The sequence below is a fragment of the Apis laboriosa genome, unplaced genomic scaffold, assembly GCF_014066325.1.
Source record: "Apis laboriosa isolate Shangri-la unplaced genomic scaffold, ASM1406632v1 scaffold30_cov140, whole genome shotgun sequence".
Taxonomy (NCBI): domain Eukaryota; kingdom Metazoa; phylum Arthropoda; class Insecta; order Hymenoptera; family Apidae; genus Apis; species Apis laboriosa.
The window spans coordinates 237,883-251,463 of NW_025222776.1; the positions used below are offsets into that span (position 1 = coordinate 237,883).

Genomic DNA, 13,581 nt, shown 5'->3' on the forward strand with positions numbered 1-13,581 from the left:
CGTGTACATGTACAGGTGATATATCTACATTCGGTGATGTTCGAATTGGAGATGATCAGATTAAACGATCAAAATGCTTCGTCGAACACAGTCAATACACCGAGTACGAGCACGGGATTGGATAGACGAGGTAGTCAAGGAGCTAGAAGCATATTGCTGAAGGGTCAGATGAGATATATCGAGGATCTCAAAGCGATCATTTTCTTATGTAGTCCCTTGTAAGTTTCGTTAAAAATGTATTCGTTAAAATGTATCCTCAAAAAATAGAGGAGAGGAAGCAAAAAAGGAGATAAATTTAATAAAATCGTACTTTGACAGAATTAATAGTTTAGACGAATTGCTTAACATGGGCCTGTACCTGAACGATCTGAATCCCCACGGTTTGAGCCGTGAGTTAGTGCTCGCTGGTTGGCAGCATTGCGGAAGGTAAAATATCATTTTTTAACTATGAGTGAGATCTATTAATCCGTCTTAGGTCTCGTGAAGGAAATTCTATCGTTTTCTTTGATTTATTCATTTCATATTTGAGTACTTTATTTATAATCATATTGTACAAATATAACAAATAAACAACGTGTACATAAAAGATTTAGTTTTAAAGTGATTTGTTATTTCAAGATATTCTGTTTTACTTCAATTATACGTAACGCATTAAAGATGGAAGGTTTTAATAGAATAGAAAGTTTTAGCAGTACATCATTTATAGATTGTCACTTGTTGCACATGAGTTACAAAATAGCATGAAGTTTGAAATATTTAATAAGACAATGTGTAATTATAAATATATCATAAATAACAGATTTACCATTCATTTGGCTTTAAATTGATTCAAGTGTATTGCTTCAATACACTTCTATTCTAGTTTATATGAACCACATAAAATATATGCAAATTAAAAATATGAAATTTTGAATGAAATTTTTTTACCATATATTATTACTCATGTAAATTATCATTCATGAAATCTGAAACTTTTCATTATTAAGCAATGAACCTTTGAGAGCAAATTTTAAATTGCACTTTGTATGGATAAGTTATTTTATTACACACTTGCTAAAAAGAATGAAGAATTTTTCACGGGACCTGATGTTATTACTGTGATATATGAATGTCTGGACAGATTGGAGATGATGTTCGAGAGAGCGGAACAAAGATCCACGGAATTGGAGAATAGCTACGCGTTATTGGATCGTTGGAAAAACAAGAGCGACGAGCTTTTGTATTCTATGATTCCTCAGACTGTCGCAGATCGATTGCGTGCTGGCGCCAGTCCTTTAAGTACTTGTGAGGTATTTGAGAATCTCTTGAAGTATATATAATTTTATTATTTTTTTCTTTTTTTGTAACAATTAGAAATAAAATTATGTAACCAATTTATTCTAAATATAAAGAGCGTTCTTCAGGATCGAGGATTGACTCTCCATATGAATATAAATATAAAATAATATATATCCTATAATCTATCTAATCTTGTTTTCGATTTATAGTAAAATTATTTTTTTTTTTATACGCTATACTAAACATTCTGTATACAAATTTTTGCTTATTATATATTGAATAAGCATTATTATCTGTTATTTCTCGATAAGAATATCTTATTTTCATTTCGCATACATTGCACTGCAATATCTGACATTTAATTTTCTGGTGACTCATATATGAGATATTAGCAATAATTTTACAGAAATAGACTGCATATTTTAACCTAAAAAATTCTGTTTTGCATTGAATTACTAAATTGGAATTAGTTTTATAGCTAATATATACTTTCATCTCTCGGATGTAATAATAAGTTTTACGTGATATAAATTTTTTTATCATTTGTAAACGAATGTATCAAACAGAAAATATACATGTTTGTTTAAATTTTATATGCAAAATTTATCACATGCCAGGGCACGCTCTTTATATTATATCGAGTTTTAATCTGATATTCAGTCATATATGGATATGAAATTTGATTTATCGATTTCGACTCTGGGATTTGATTTTTATTTCCACAGTCGAATAAATTGAAAGGGAATATATAAATATATTATATATAAAAATATTGTAACGAAAGTTAGAATGTTTTTTTTTCTTTTTTTTTTCTTTTTTCTTCTAAAATTGAAAACGCTTTTAAAAGATTGTAATAAACTTTTCATCGATAAGTTTGTTTTAATATTCTTTTCTTTTCGTCTAGTCATTCGAGTCTATTTCCGTGTTATTTTGCGAGCTGTGCGACTTCGATTACTCGACGATCGAGGGTGCAATGGATATTGTTTCGTCGATGAACGCTGTTTTCTCCTGTTTCGACTCCTTGATGGACGAGTTTAACGTGTACAAAGTAAGCATGACATGCAAACAAAACGCAAACCAATTACCGTTAAGAAACATCGAATGGAATGAAATAAGAGCAAAAAGGCGCGAGTAATATCCAGATAACTAATCCAGCCCGGCATCATACACGTTTACTTTTACGACTTTCAACAGGTAGAAACTGTCGGTCGAATTTATATGGCAGCCAGTGGAGCACCGGATAGAACGGAAAATCATGCGCAGAACATCGCGGATGTCTCGTTGCAGCTGTTAAAACACGTTCGATCCCTTAAGTTACCCTCTGGTTTAGATATACAAATTCGTATAGGTAACTTAGGATAAGATTCATTTAAAATAACGATCGATTGTTCAAGTTTAAAAAATTTTCATACGATGTGAAAAATATTGGAAGTAATTTAGAAATCAAAGTTTTTTTTTTTCTTTCTTTCAAAAATTGAAATAATGCACATATAATTTTAAATATATTAGTTGAAAGGAACAAAAGAAAAGTTATTTTCATTTCTATTTTTTTTTTTCTTTTTTAAATATCAATTCGAATTTTTCGAGAAAATTGGAGTAAAAATTGGAGTAAAAATTAAAGAATTTTCAATAATGTTATTATTTATTAAAAGAATATATGATAAAAAATAAATTAAACGTTTTTCGATACAGTCGTAAGATATGTAAAAGATGTGATAATAATTTATCCTATTTTTGGATAATCGATGCTCTGTTATATATTCTGTTCTAATTTCTTTTGTTTCTTCTTTCTTTTTGTTCTTTTTTTTTTCTTCGTCGCTTCTTTCTTTTGTCTTCACGAGATTAAATTTGTCTTTCTATCGAAAACAAACTGTTTTTTTCTCCCGAGAGAATAATCAGAGAATGAACACAATTGCATACAAGTGTGTTCCACTTTCCACTAGGAATCCATTCTGGACCAGCTGTGGCAGGTGTGGTTGGCATCAAAGTACCTAGATATTGCTTCTTCGGTGACACTGTGAATACTGCTTCTAGGATGCAAACGACTAGTCTGGTAAGTTGATTTATTCAAGTTAAATCTCAATGGAGAGAAAAAGATAAAAAAGATAGAGAGTAAATTTTTAAAAAATCGAAACTCTTTGTTCTTTGTTGAAGATTTAAGTATAAATTGAATTTTAAACTTTGAAATTTCATTGATCTGGATCCATTAATTTCTTTTGCGAGATCAAAATATTTTTACTTAAGAAAAATTCTCAATTTGTTTCAATTTGTTAAGTTCTGCGCACAAATTCTTCCAGATTTTTTACACAATTCTTTATTATATATAGGATATCTCCAAAATTATGGAATATTGGAAAAGAAAGCAAAACTTTTGATTTTAAAAAATGAATCAAAAATATACAACAAAATCTTTGTTTATAAAATGAATTTTTTATTTAAATTGAATAAATTATATAATTTTCAAACTTGATTTTCTCAAAATATCATAACAAAATTTATTCTATATTTCACACTCATTTTTAATTCATCTCTTCGGTTCCTCACTAAAATACTCTTCATTTCACTTTAAAATATTTAAAAGTATTAAAAAAAATTTTTTTTTCATTCTATAATATATAATTCAACTTAGATTCGCATCCGGTTATTAATTAACAAATTATTATTATTCTTCCGTTTACTTTACTATAATTTTAACAATTCAATTTTATATAAATTTCCTTTCGAAATTTCCACGATGCAGCCGGGAAAAGTGCACATCTCGTCCGACGCCAAAGCCTTATTATCACTGGATCGCTATCACGTTGAATCACGCGGGTTGGTCTGGGTCAAGGTTCGTATACACAAAAAGTTTTTAATTTAGGTTACCCTCCTCCCCGCCTGGTCGTTTAATTCGTTAGTTTACCGTTTCCGTGCAGGGTAAGGGTAATATGGAAACATATTGGTTGTCCGACAAAGTAGAAGCAAACGTTAAATTGATGGAGGAACAAGCCATTAGACCGGAAGGACTTCTAGTCACCGATATTTAATACGCGAAAAATATATATGAAGTATTGACGATTTTAATTTTAACCAATCAATTTACTTCTTTGTGGTTGTACTTGTGAATGTTCGTTTCGATGTTAAAAAACGATCAAAAAAAATTCACTCTTTCGACGTGCGATTTTAGACATATTGAAGTAGAATATCATTGGGAGTAACTCTCATCGAGGTAACTCTCGTATGACACGGTACTTGAGTTACATAAAAATTATTATGCAAGACTCGCGTTACACGTAAAACGTGAATGTCGAACGTTTCGTCCAAACAATTTTATTATCCATTATTATATCAAGGGAAACATAATTTTATTTAAAAAAATTTCGAATCGAATTAAACAGGGATGAGTTTGTTAAAATTTAAAGAATTGTATATAAAAGTAAATTGTTTTTTTTTTTAAATGCCAAAGCATCGAATTTTTCGATGAATAAAATTGTACCCGTTTACTGTAGAATAATTTCTTTAAAATTTCTTAGACGAGATTATGAAAAATAATAAGCCTTCATTTTTATATAGAGAAAATCTTTAAAAAAAATTTATATATAATTTATATTCATATTATATATTGCAAAAGAGTCAATCTTTAATTAAATCAAAATCATAATTAATGAAATTATGAAATTGATTTTATTGAAATTGAATAACTCTATATATGTATAAATACTATTATGTCATATGAGAGTTACCTATATTTTTACGAAATCATGTTGTAGACATATCATAGTTGAATAATCGACATATGTGTTTAATTTAGTATTCTTTTAGTATTTATAGAATTTTAATGAATTATTTATATAAAATAACGATAGATCATGTATGTATGGAGTACAATGATACGTCGATTGACAGAAAACAATTACTAAAAGGAACTAAAGCTCTTGGTTAAAGCAAGTTACAGTAAATGAATTTCTCTTCGTTTTCCTTACTTCCCCCCCCGTTTATCCCTTCTTATTTACTTTGCTGTTTCATTGTACAATGTGCTAGGCTTTAGAGACTGTTTGTCGAGTTGAGCTTCTTCAATTCTCTACATCCTTTCTTTATGATAACATTCTCTTTCACTCTTATTTCCTTGGTTCGTATATCAATTTTATCCTTGATACAATTTTTTTGTAACTTGTTTTTCTTATTAACTATTAAATCTTTTAAAACTATTCTCTTTTTCTTCAAAATATCGCTTTAAAAATGAACGCATAAAATCGATATTAAATTTTATCAAAAGTGTTTACAAATTTTTAATTGGGAAACAAAGAAGCTGTGAAATTAATTTATTTTAATTTTTTTTTTTAAATCTGGTTTGGTAATTTCAATATTAATTATGATTCAATGCATATAAATGAAAATGAAAAAATATATTTATTCGTGGAAAATTGTAAACAAATTTCAATTAAATAATTGAATATTTATTCAAAATTTGAAAATTTGTAAACAGGATGTATAGTAGAAAAAGTTCAGAAAGATTTTTAAAGATTTACAATATAAGGAGATTAAAATTGTATAACCAATATTGAAAAAAGAAACTAGTTTCTAACGTTTTAAATTAAGCTTGCGAAAATTAGTTTCAGTCAAATGAATTTTTTATATACCGCAAGAATTTTCGAAATTAAAATTTCTTTTTCCTTGAAACATATTTCCTTTATTTTTCCATTCTTGTCTTTATTTTATATTTTTTTCCTCTGAATGAATTCTAGTCTTTAAAAGTTGAAATACATTTATGGGAAAAAATTTTTATTCTCCATTGAAAGTTGGAAGTGATTCAAAAAAATGTTGACTTTTCTTTTCCAGTCGAGTATTCAGTACTTGAAAAAAATTCTAATGAACATTAGTCAGAAAAAGTTATATAAATAAAAGTTTTCTATTAAAAAGTTTCTATTAAAATATTAACTATCTTTCTAATATAACTTTTTTTTATTATTATTTCTTATTTATTACAAAAAAAGTATATAAGTAAATCGATGAAAAATTTTTATAAAAATTCTTTTTTTTTTAACTTACCAATGAAATTAAATATAACGATTAAAATTACCAAAAAATTTATTATTTTGAAAAATATAAACAAATTTATTGTTTTTCTAGAAAATTGGATTTCCAAATCTCACTTTTAATTTATTTTATTATAAAAATAATAAAATAAAAAATTCCACGCAATTCTAATACAAATAAATTTAATACTAATAGTAAAAAAAATAAAAAATAAAAAATTAATACATAAATACTACAAAATTAAAATTAACTTACAAACTTGAGTATCATTTGAGTATTTTATAAATATATTCGAGCTAAATATTTAAAACTAAACACTTTCGAATTTCTTCGAACAATTCGAGTACGACAAAAAATTTTGTCAGGTCAATGACAATCGACGTTTCACTGTCGCCCACGAAATTGATGGAAACAGATACAGGGAGAATCAAAGCTCTCTGGGCAACGGGTATATATATATATGTATATATATATGTATATATATATATATACACACATACCCATGAGTTTTCACCGAAATTCCAGTTCGAAGAAACAGAGAAAGTCCGGGTGACTTTCTTTCTCGTACGTTCAATATTACGAGTCGCGTGGAGAACACGCGATACGTGCCTTAATTTTCAATTGTCTCTCGCCTCCATCGATGTGGGATAACGGATCGCGTGGCCATCTATTATTTTTAACTTCTCGTGGGGCACGTAGAAAATCGCTTTAACCCTCTATAAATTTTTCATTTTGAGAGATAAATAGTAAGAAGCTCGTTCGTTTTAATTAGAAAAATTGTTGTCAAATTGTGGAGGAATGCAGTAATTGGTTAAAAAACGAGTTTTATTTTTCTTTTTGTGATTTAGTTGAATATTTTGCTTCGATTCGTACTTTCAAAGGAGCGCTGTATAAGATGTTAATATATTATATATAAGAGAAATTATAAGTACATCGTGGAATTTTATACATTTATGAAAAATCGAAATATAGAAAAATCTAAAGAAATATAAAATGTCTGTGATAATTTAATTTCATTTGTGTAATTGTATTTATAATTTTTTTTTTTTTTAACTTGCATAAATATCGTTATAAAAGATTGAAGTTCGAGTTGGACGGAGGGAGAGACGTTTGTTTCATCTCGCTTCGTTTAATTCATAAAAATTAAATTGCTTGTAATTGTAAAACAAACAAGACTCGATGGATACTTTTATATATCAATACTTTTATTTGGTTTGTTTTTAGTCTCTATAATTAACCTCAAAGATGTCCCACGAATATATTAACATTCTATACAAATCATTGTTTTAAAACTTTAATAACTGCACTTTAACGAAACTTTGGAAGTTTATATCAACTTCCAGGAATTTTGCTTTCCCCCATAGTTGTACAGAATAGAAATTAATAATTGTTACGTACAGATTGCGCCTTGCGAGGCAATGATGTAACAGCAAAATAAATTAAAACTGTAATTACACAATGTTTACAAAATATAAATATATTACAGATGTTTTGATTTTTGAGCGGCGATTATAGAGGGTTAATCTATGAACACACGATGAAAGACCTTCAAGATTAAAACACAGCTCGAGCTTGTCGTTTCGTGGCCGAAACGAATGTAAAAATTCGCGAAGATCCTAAAATGTTCGAGAAAAGATATTCCACGAGGACGAATTTTACTCGTCTTTTTTTTTTCTTTTTTTAAAAGAATCTACGATCATAGATATTAAGATCAAGGCGATGAATTTAAAAATAATCACGAAAACACGAGTCGAGACTCTTGTTGTAATCCACGCGTGATTACCTTGGATTATTATTCATCGTTTAAATCAACAGTAACAAGAGTCCTCGGTGTTGCGACTTATCCACGAGAGGTAACGATTCACCCTGGTGTAAACACCGGGATAGCCAGGCCTTGCGCATCCTTCGCCCCAAGATACAATTCCTGTGAATTACAAGATACAAGAGATCGTAGATATAAGTATAGAGCAGTCATTGGATGAGATATAAAGGAGGTTTCAATTCGAACGTGTCTTTTGAATTTTAACGAGATATGTTGAACATGGAATTAAGAGATTTGTATTTAATATTTGAATTGAGATAATAAGAATTCATTTCAAATAATGAATTGTTACTTATTTATTTTAACAAGAAAATAAACGATAAAGCATGGTTCCTGAAATTTGTAATATTATATTTAAAGTAAGTATTTTCATTTTGAGTTATTTTTTCGATTGATTGATTTATAATATGTTTTTTTTTTTTTTTTTTTTTTTTTAGAAAAGCAAAAAATAACTCTGATAAATGTCTGCTCGATAGATAATAAATTTTCTTTGACGAAATATTATTCGATACAGTTATATATTTGTGGAAAATTAGACAAAGTTTTTTTATTATATGTATTATTTATATTATATATCCTAAAAATTTTGTTAATCGGAATAAATAAAATTCTCTTTTATAATTACAATAACTTTGTATTAACTTTGTAATATATTTCCAATATATCATATCGTTATTTTTCCATTTTTCAAATCGCTACATTTGACAAATAAAACTTTACATCCCTTCCAATGATAATTCTATTTATAACCAAGCAATATAGCAGAAATCTTACCGACTATTTGATACGTATCCATGTTGACGACATGCAGGGGACCACCACTGTCTCCCTAACGAAAAGAAAAAACAAAAAAAAAAAGAAAAGAGTCACAAATTTAAATAGCACTTTTCTCTGTATGATATATCAAGTGATAAAAAAAAAAAAAAAAACGGACGTGTAAATCACGTGTAAATCAGATGATACACAAACGCAAGTAGATGCAAATGTACAAAGATGTAACAATTCCCGTTTGTACGTGTTGTTAAAAGCGGAGAGGTGTTAATAGTAACGATAACGGACAAGAAGAATTTGTTGTTAATTACCTGACACGAATCCTTGCTTCCCTCTTGGTAACCGGCGCACAGCATGTTGTCTGTAATCCTTTGCGATGGATATTTAGTGGCGCGACAATCGGCGTTCGAGAGAATCGGAACCGTGACTTCCTGTAGAGTTTGTGATATGGCGCCAGACTCTGCTGTCGCTCCCCAACCTGTCACCGTTCCATTCAATCCGGCAAAAGTTTTCGCTGAGAAAACAATAAAAAATTTTCCCGTATTTTATACGTGATAGATAGATTTTCTTCTCTCTTCCTTTTTCCAAGCTTTTCGAAAATATGATTTATAATTTTGATGAAAAAAAGTAAATCGAGGGGGAAAAAAAAAATAGGATTTTTTTTTGTATAAAACTCGAGTTGAAAAAATCAAGTTTGAAAAGTTCTCGAGGACATGAGTGAATGCGAATTCTTTTTATTTTTCTACTATGAATGGATTGAATTAAAATTGACACATCGATGATTAACAGATCGTTCTATGTGTGAAAACAAATAAGAAAAAAAAAATGTAGAAATTTTTTCTCTTATTGAGAATAAGAATTTAAATTAAAATTTTACACAAATTTTATTACATTTTTATTTAGAATCTCCTGTCAATTGTTCATTTAATAAAAAATTAATCAAATTCAAATATATCTATATTATACGTTAATAATTAAACTCAAATTTCTTAGAAAAATTCTTTGTTATATTATTGTAACGATAAAATTTCATTTATTTATTGCCGTGCACAATGTTATAGATTACTATCGAACATTTAGAACGTTTACCTCGTTCTGGAAGACAAACAGGTCTCGTCTTTCCCTCGAATCGAATGGCGTCCTTCAGTTTGATGAGCGCGATGTCATTGTTATAATTATACGTCGAATAACCGCTATGCTTAATCACTTTATCGACACGAAATTCTTGCGTCTTTGCCTCTGTAGTGGAATTTCGATCGTGTTCCAATATCCGCACCGATATGAGGTTGGGATCGAACCTGTCGTTAGAATTGGAATACGATACGCGCGATTAAAAAAATTAGTTTTTATGAGTAGAGCAAAGCGCAAGATTATTATATTACAGGCATAAAATTTCAAAATCGTTGAAATTGATGAGATGTATTCTTAAATAAAACAGTATTGTAATAAGCATTAGCAAAATATCGAGCTTTCGATTTCACGTATTGAAGTATTGTTATATTAATAAATTAAAATATTAATATGTATATATTATACGTATTATTACGATTAATTTATTTATTATAATGTATTTTAAAGCGCGAAATCACCTGTCGACACAATGGGCGGCAGTTACTACGTAAAAAGAGCTTATAACAGATCCACCGCAATAGAATCGTCCTCTGTACATTAATAAAACCATCCATGGATATTGATTAACTTGAGTCTCGACACCACCGACGATACGTCTCTGTACGTTCGTCAAACCGCATTCTATGAAATATAATATAATATGTGTCGTGTTCAATCAATTTTACCAAAAGAAAATATAACGATATTTAACATTTTTCTTTAAGAAAAAATCTACTTAAAGATATATATAAATTCATGGAACTCTCTCCACGGAATTTAACTTTCTATATATATAGTTGAAATTCTTTAAAAGTAGAAATCATCCTGGCACGATTATTTTTAATCATATTTTTTTCATTTTTATTTTGGTAATTTAATTTTTATAAATATTCTCGTTTTTGTTTGTTATATTTTCATTATATATAAAATATGAATGATTTATACTTTATGAATACAAAATACTCGAAAAATTTAAAATTTTATCTTTTCCTTTTACAAAAGGACGAATAAATTAAACTATCTCTAGATTTCTCAATTTCTAAAATATAAACTTCTTCGAAAGATAACTTTAAATATTACACTATAAAATACACAATATATCTTGAAACACAAAGAAATTTTTAAAGATATTTTAATTAAAAAGAATAGTTTTTGCCTCTGAATGGTAGTATTCAATAAAATGACTTACTACAAGGTAAACACTCTTTAGGAGTTTCTGGTTTCGGATTTTCAGTCGTGGAATCACTAGGGGACAATATCCCGGCCAATATCCACTCCCAAAAATTTTTGTCATCGTTTATTGTTGCATTGTATTGTGTTGCGTTTAAATTTATTCCCTCTTTGATGACTGACGATTGCACCTATAAAAGTTTATATCGTTTATTATTTCAAGAGCAGAAGCGACAAATACATTTATTAATTTTTTAATGTACATATTTGTATTATATTTTTACAATACAAATAAAATATTATACGATCAGAAATAAATTGCAATATCGATGGAATTATATCGATACACATATTTTACATTTAATATTTTTTCTTTATCTGAATATATTTTATATTCGCTAGAGACATGATTAATAAAATCAAACAAAATAAATGGTAGCTTTTGTTTGATATCTCAAAATCTTATTCCGTGAATGATGAATGATTCAATGGAAAAAAATATTCTAAACTTTGTTCCATATTTCTTTCATCTTTTCAAAAAAAGAAATTTTTTTTAACTCTTAAAAATCTCGTCAAATTATTCGTCAAAAAAAAAATCCCTAATAATGAATCATAATCCTAAATCGATACCAAGCGATTCTATAAAATATTAATCGCAAAGTAAAAAAAAAGAAAATATTTTATAAAAAAAATCGATCGATTTTGCCACTTCCGTGCCACATCCATTCCGTGTCGAACTCTCGAACTCGAAGAGAAATTGTCCGATCACTTATCTGCGCACCACCGTTACTTACTTCCTCGCAATTAACAGTACACGCGACCACGGCCACGATGATTGCCAAACAGATTGTCGTGCGGATACACATGATCGTCGTCGCACTTTTCTTTCTCGCGCACGAAACGAATACACTGGTGTGTGAATTCCGTGGCACTCGGTCGCCGAATAAAAGGGAGCAACCGATTGAATCGTTGCTCGGGATCTACACTTCCTACCAGGACGGCGTACACTTTCACACGACACTTAGCCGTGGCCGTCGCATCTTTATTTATACGGAATAGTGGACTGGCGGGTAGTCGAAGTGAAAATTTAGGCTGACCATATTTACCAGAACGAAATGGGCATTGGGTATTGGGTATCGGCGAAGATGCGGACGTGGAATCTTATTTTGTCGATTTTATTGATTCGTTTCGAAATGTTTGTGATGGAGATTTTTTTTTTTAGTTTTTTTTGCTGTTTACACGTATTTCTCGGCTACTTGTCAGCGACGAGATTAATGAAAATGGTAATATATGGAACTGTTTCTCGAAAATTAGTGCATCAATTGACTTTTCTTGATTTTAATGGAATCTTCGTATATATTTTTATGTTTTTTATATATTTTGAAATAATTTTTTAATTACGAGATATTGTATTTATTTTGAAGATAATTATTTATATAATATAGAGTTTCATCGCGATGATCCTGTAAATATTTAAAGACACGTAATATGCAAATAATGTTCTCGCTAGCTTCTATCCATCATTCTTCAAATAAAGTTGCAGATGTGTGTTTTATATAGCTACATCAGAATATTTGAATATTTTACAATCGAATATCTTATAATGCGTGTGCGCCCCGTGAATCGTAATTTATAAATTGCTTTATGAAAGAATACGATTTGTACGTGAATCTCATGTAAAAGAAATCGATTAAGTGGAAAATTTTATCTACGACCTCAATTTTCAATAATTTTTATTAACTAATAATTTTATTATTTATTAAATTATATTAAACTAATATAATAACAAATATATATATATATAAATATTTTTAAACAAACGTCTCAAGAATTATCATAAATAAAATTCGCAGTTGAGTTTCGTTCGAGTCTTTACTCGAAAAAATATTGAAAATTGCAAAAAGTGGCTCTAATTTTCTGGCCAGAGACCACAATGGCACACAGAACGCTCGAAGAAAACAGGCACGTAACCGAGGCGAAAGAATGATCGACACGTAATCAACTCGTTTTCCAACCGACATATCGAAATAATTTCTGCGTACACGTGATATATAGTACTCTTCGTTATCAATGGTCTGCCGACCGAGAGAGAAATAAGATAAGATGATGTAGGACGGAGGATTGTAGCTCACCTGTGGACAGTGGGTCAAGGTATATAGGTCGCAGCACCCTCATGCGGGTGGGACATCGCCTCATTGTCTTCTTGGATGACTAATCTTATCGGCCAGCCTTGCCTTATTTACACTTATCGCCACGGTCAGATTGTCACCATGATTTCAACTTTTCACGGGCAAGATTACGTTTCCTTCGATTTTTATCTTTTATATATATATATATATATACACGTATATTAGAGATAATAATAAACTTTTCTATAATTTTTGAGCATCGATCTCGATGAGTTAATCAATTGA

At 29.1% G+C, this 13,581-nt stretch overlaps 2 protein-coding genes across 2 annotated transcripts in view; one reads left to right on the top strand and one right to left on the bottom strand.

The window, feature by feature from the left end:
• The window catches only part of LOC122714466 (soluble guanylate cyclase 89Db-like), a 33,489-nt gene that overhangs the window by 11,040 nt on the left and 8,868 nt on the right, over positions 1 to 13,581 (top strand). Inside the window, exons 6-12 of the mRNA XM_043935813.1 lie at positions 16 to 218; positions 319 to 426; positions 1,121 to 1,289; positions 2,183 to 2,326; positions 2,473 to 2,626; positions 3,222 to 3,331; positions 4,019 to 4,108. Coding sequence (XP_043791748.1) covers positions 16 to 218; positions 319 to 426; positions 1,121 to 1,289; positions 2,183 to 2,326; positions 2,473 to 2,626; positions 3,222 to 3,331; positions 4,019 to 4,108 — 978 coding nt within the window. The remainder of the gene's footprint in view (positions 1 to 15; positions 219 to 318; positions 427 to 1,120; positions 1,290 to 2,182; positions 2,327 to 2,472; positions 2,627 to 3,221; positions 3,332 to 4,018; positions 4,109 to 13,581) is intronic.
• On the bottom strand, positions 8,103 to 12,033 carry LOC122714470 (trypsin-1-like). The gene is made up of 7 exons (XM_043935819.1): positions 11,962 to 12,033; positions 11,187 to 11,358; positions 10,477 to 10,639; positions 9,977 to 10,185; positions 9,199 to 9,401; positions 8,891 to 8,945; positions 8,103 to 8,218 (listed from the first exon to the last, which is right to left on the bottom strand). Exons 1-7 carry the CDS (start codon positions 12,031 to 12,033, stop codon positions 8,103 to 8,105), a joined length of 990 nt encoding a protein of 329 aa, XP_043791754.1.

Bases quoted from the DNA above. Each gene is read 5' to 3' on its own strand.
- LOC122714470 (XM_043935819.1), bottom strand. From the start codon at position 12,033: ATGTGTATCCGCACGACAATCTGTTTGGCAATCATCGTGGCCGTGGTC. The intron at 10,186-10,476 runs GTGATTTCGCGC...TTCTAACGACAG, and splicing joins GCCGCCCATTGTGTCGACAG to GTTCGATCCCAACCTCATAT. The intron at 8,219-8,890 runs GTAAGATTTCTG...TGTAATTCACAG, and splicing joins GGATACGTATCAAATAGTCG to GAATTGTATCTTGGGGCGAA.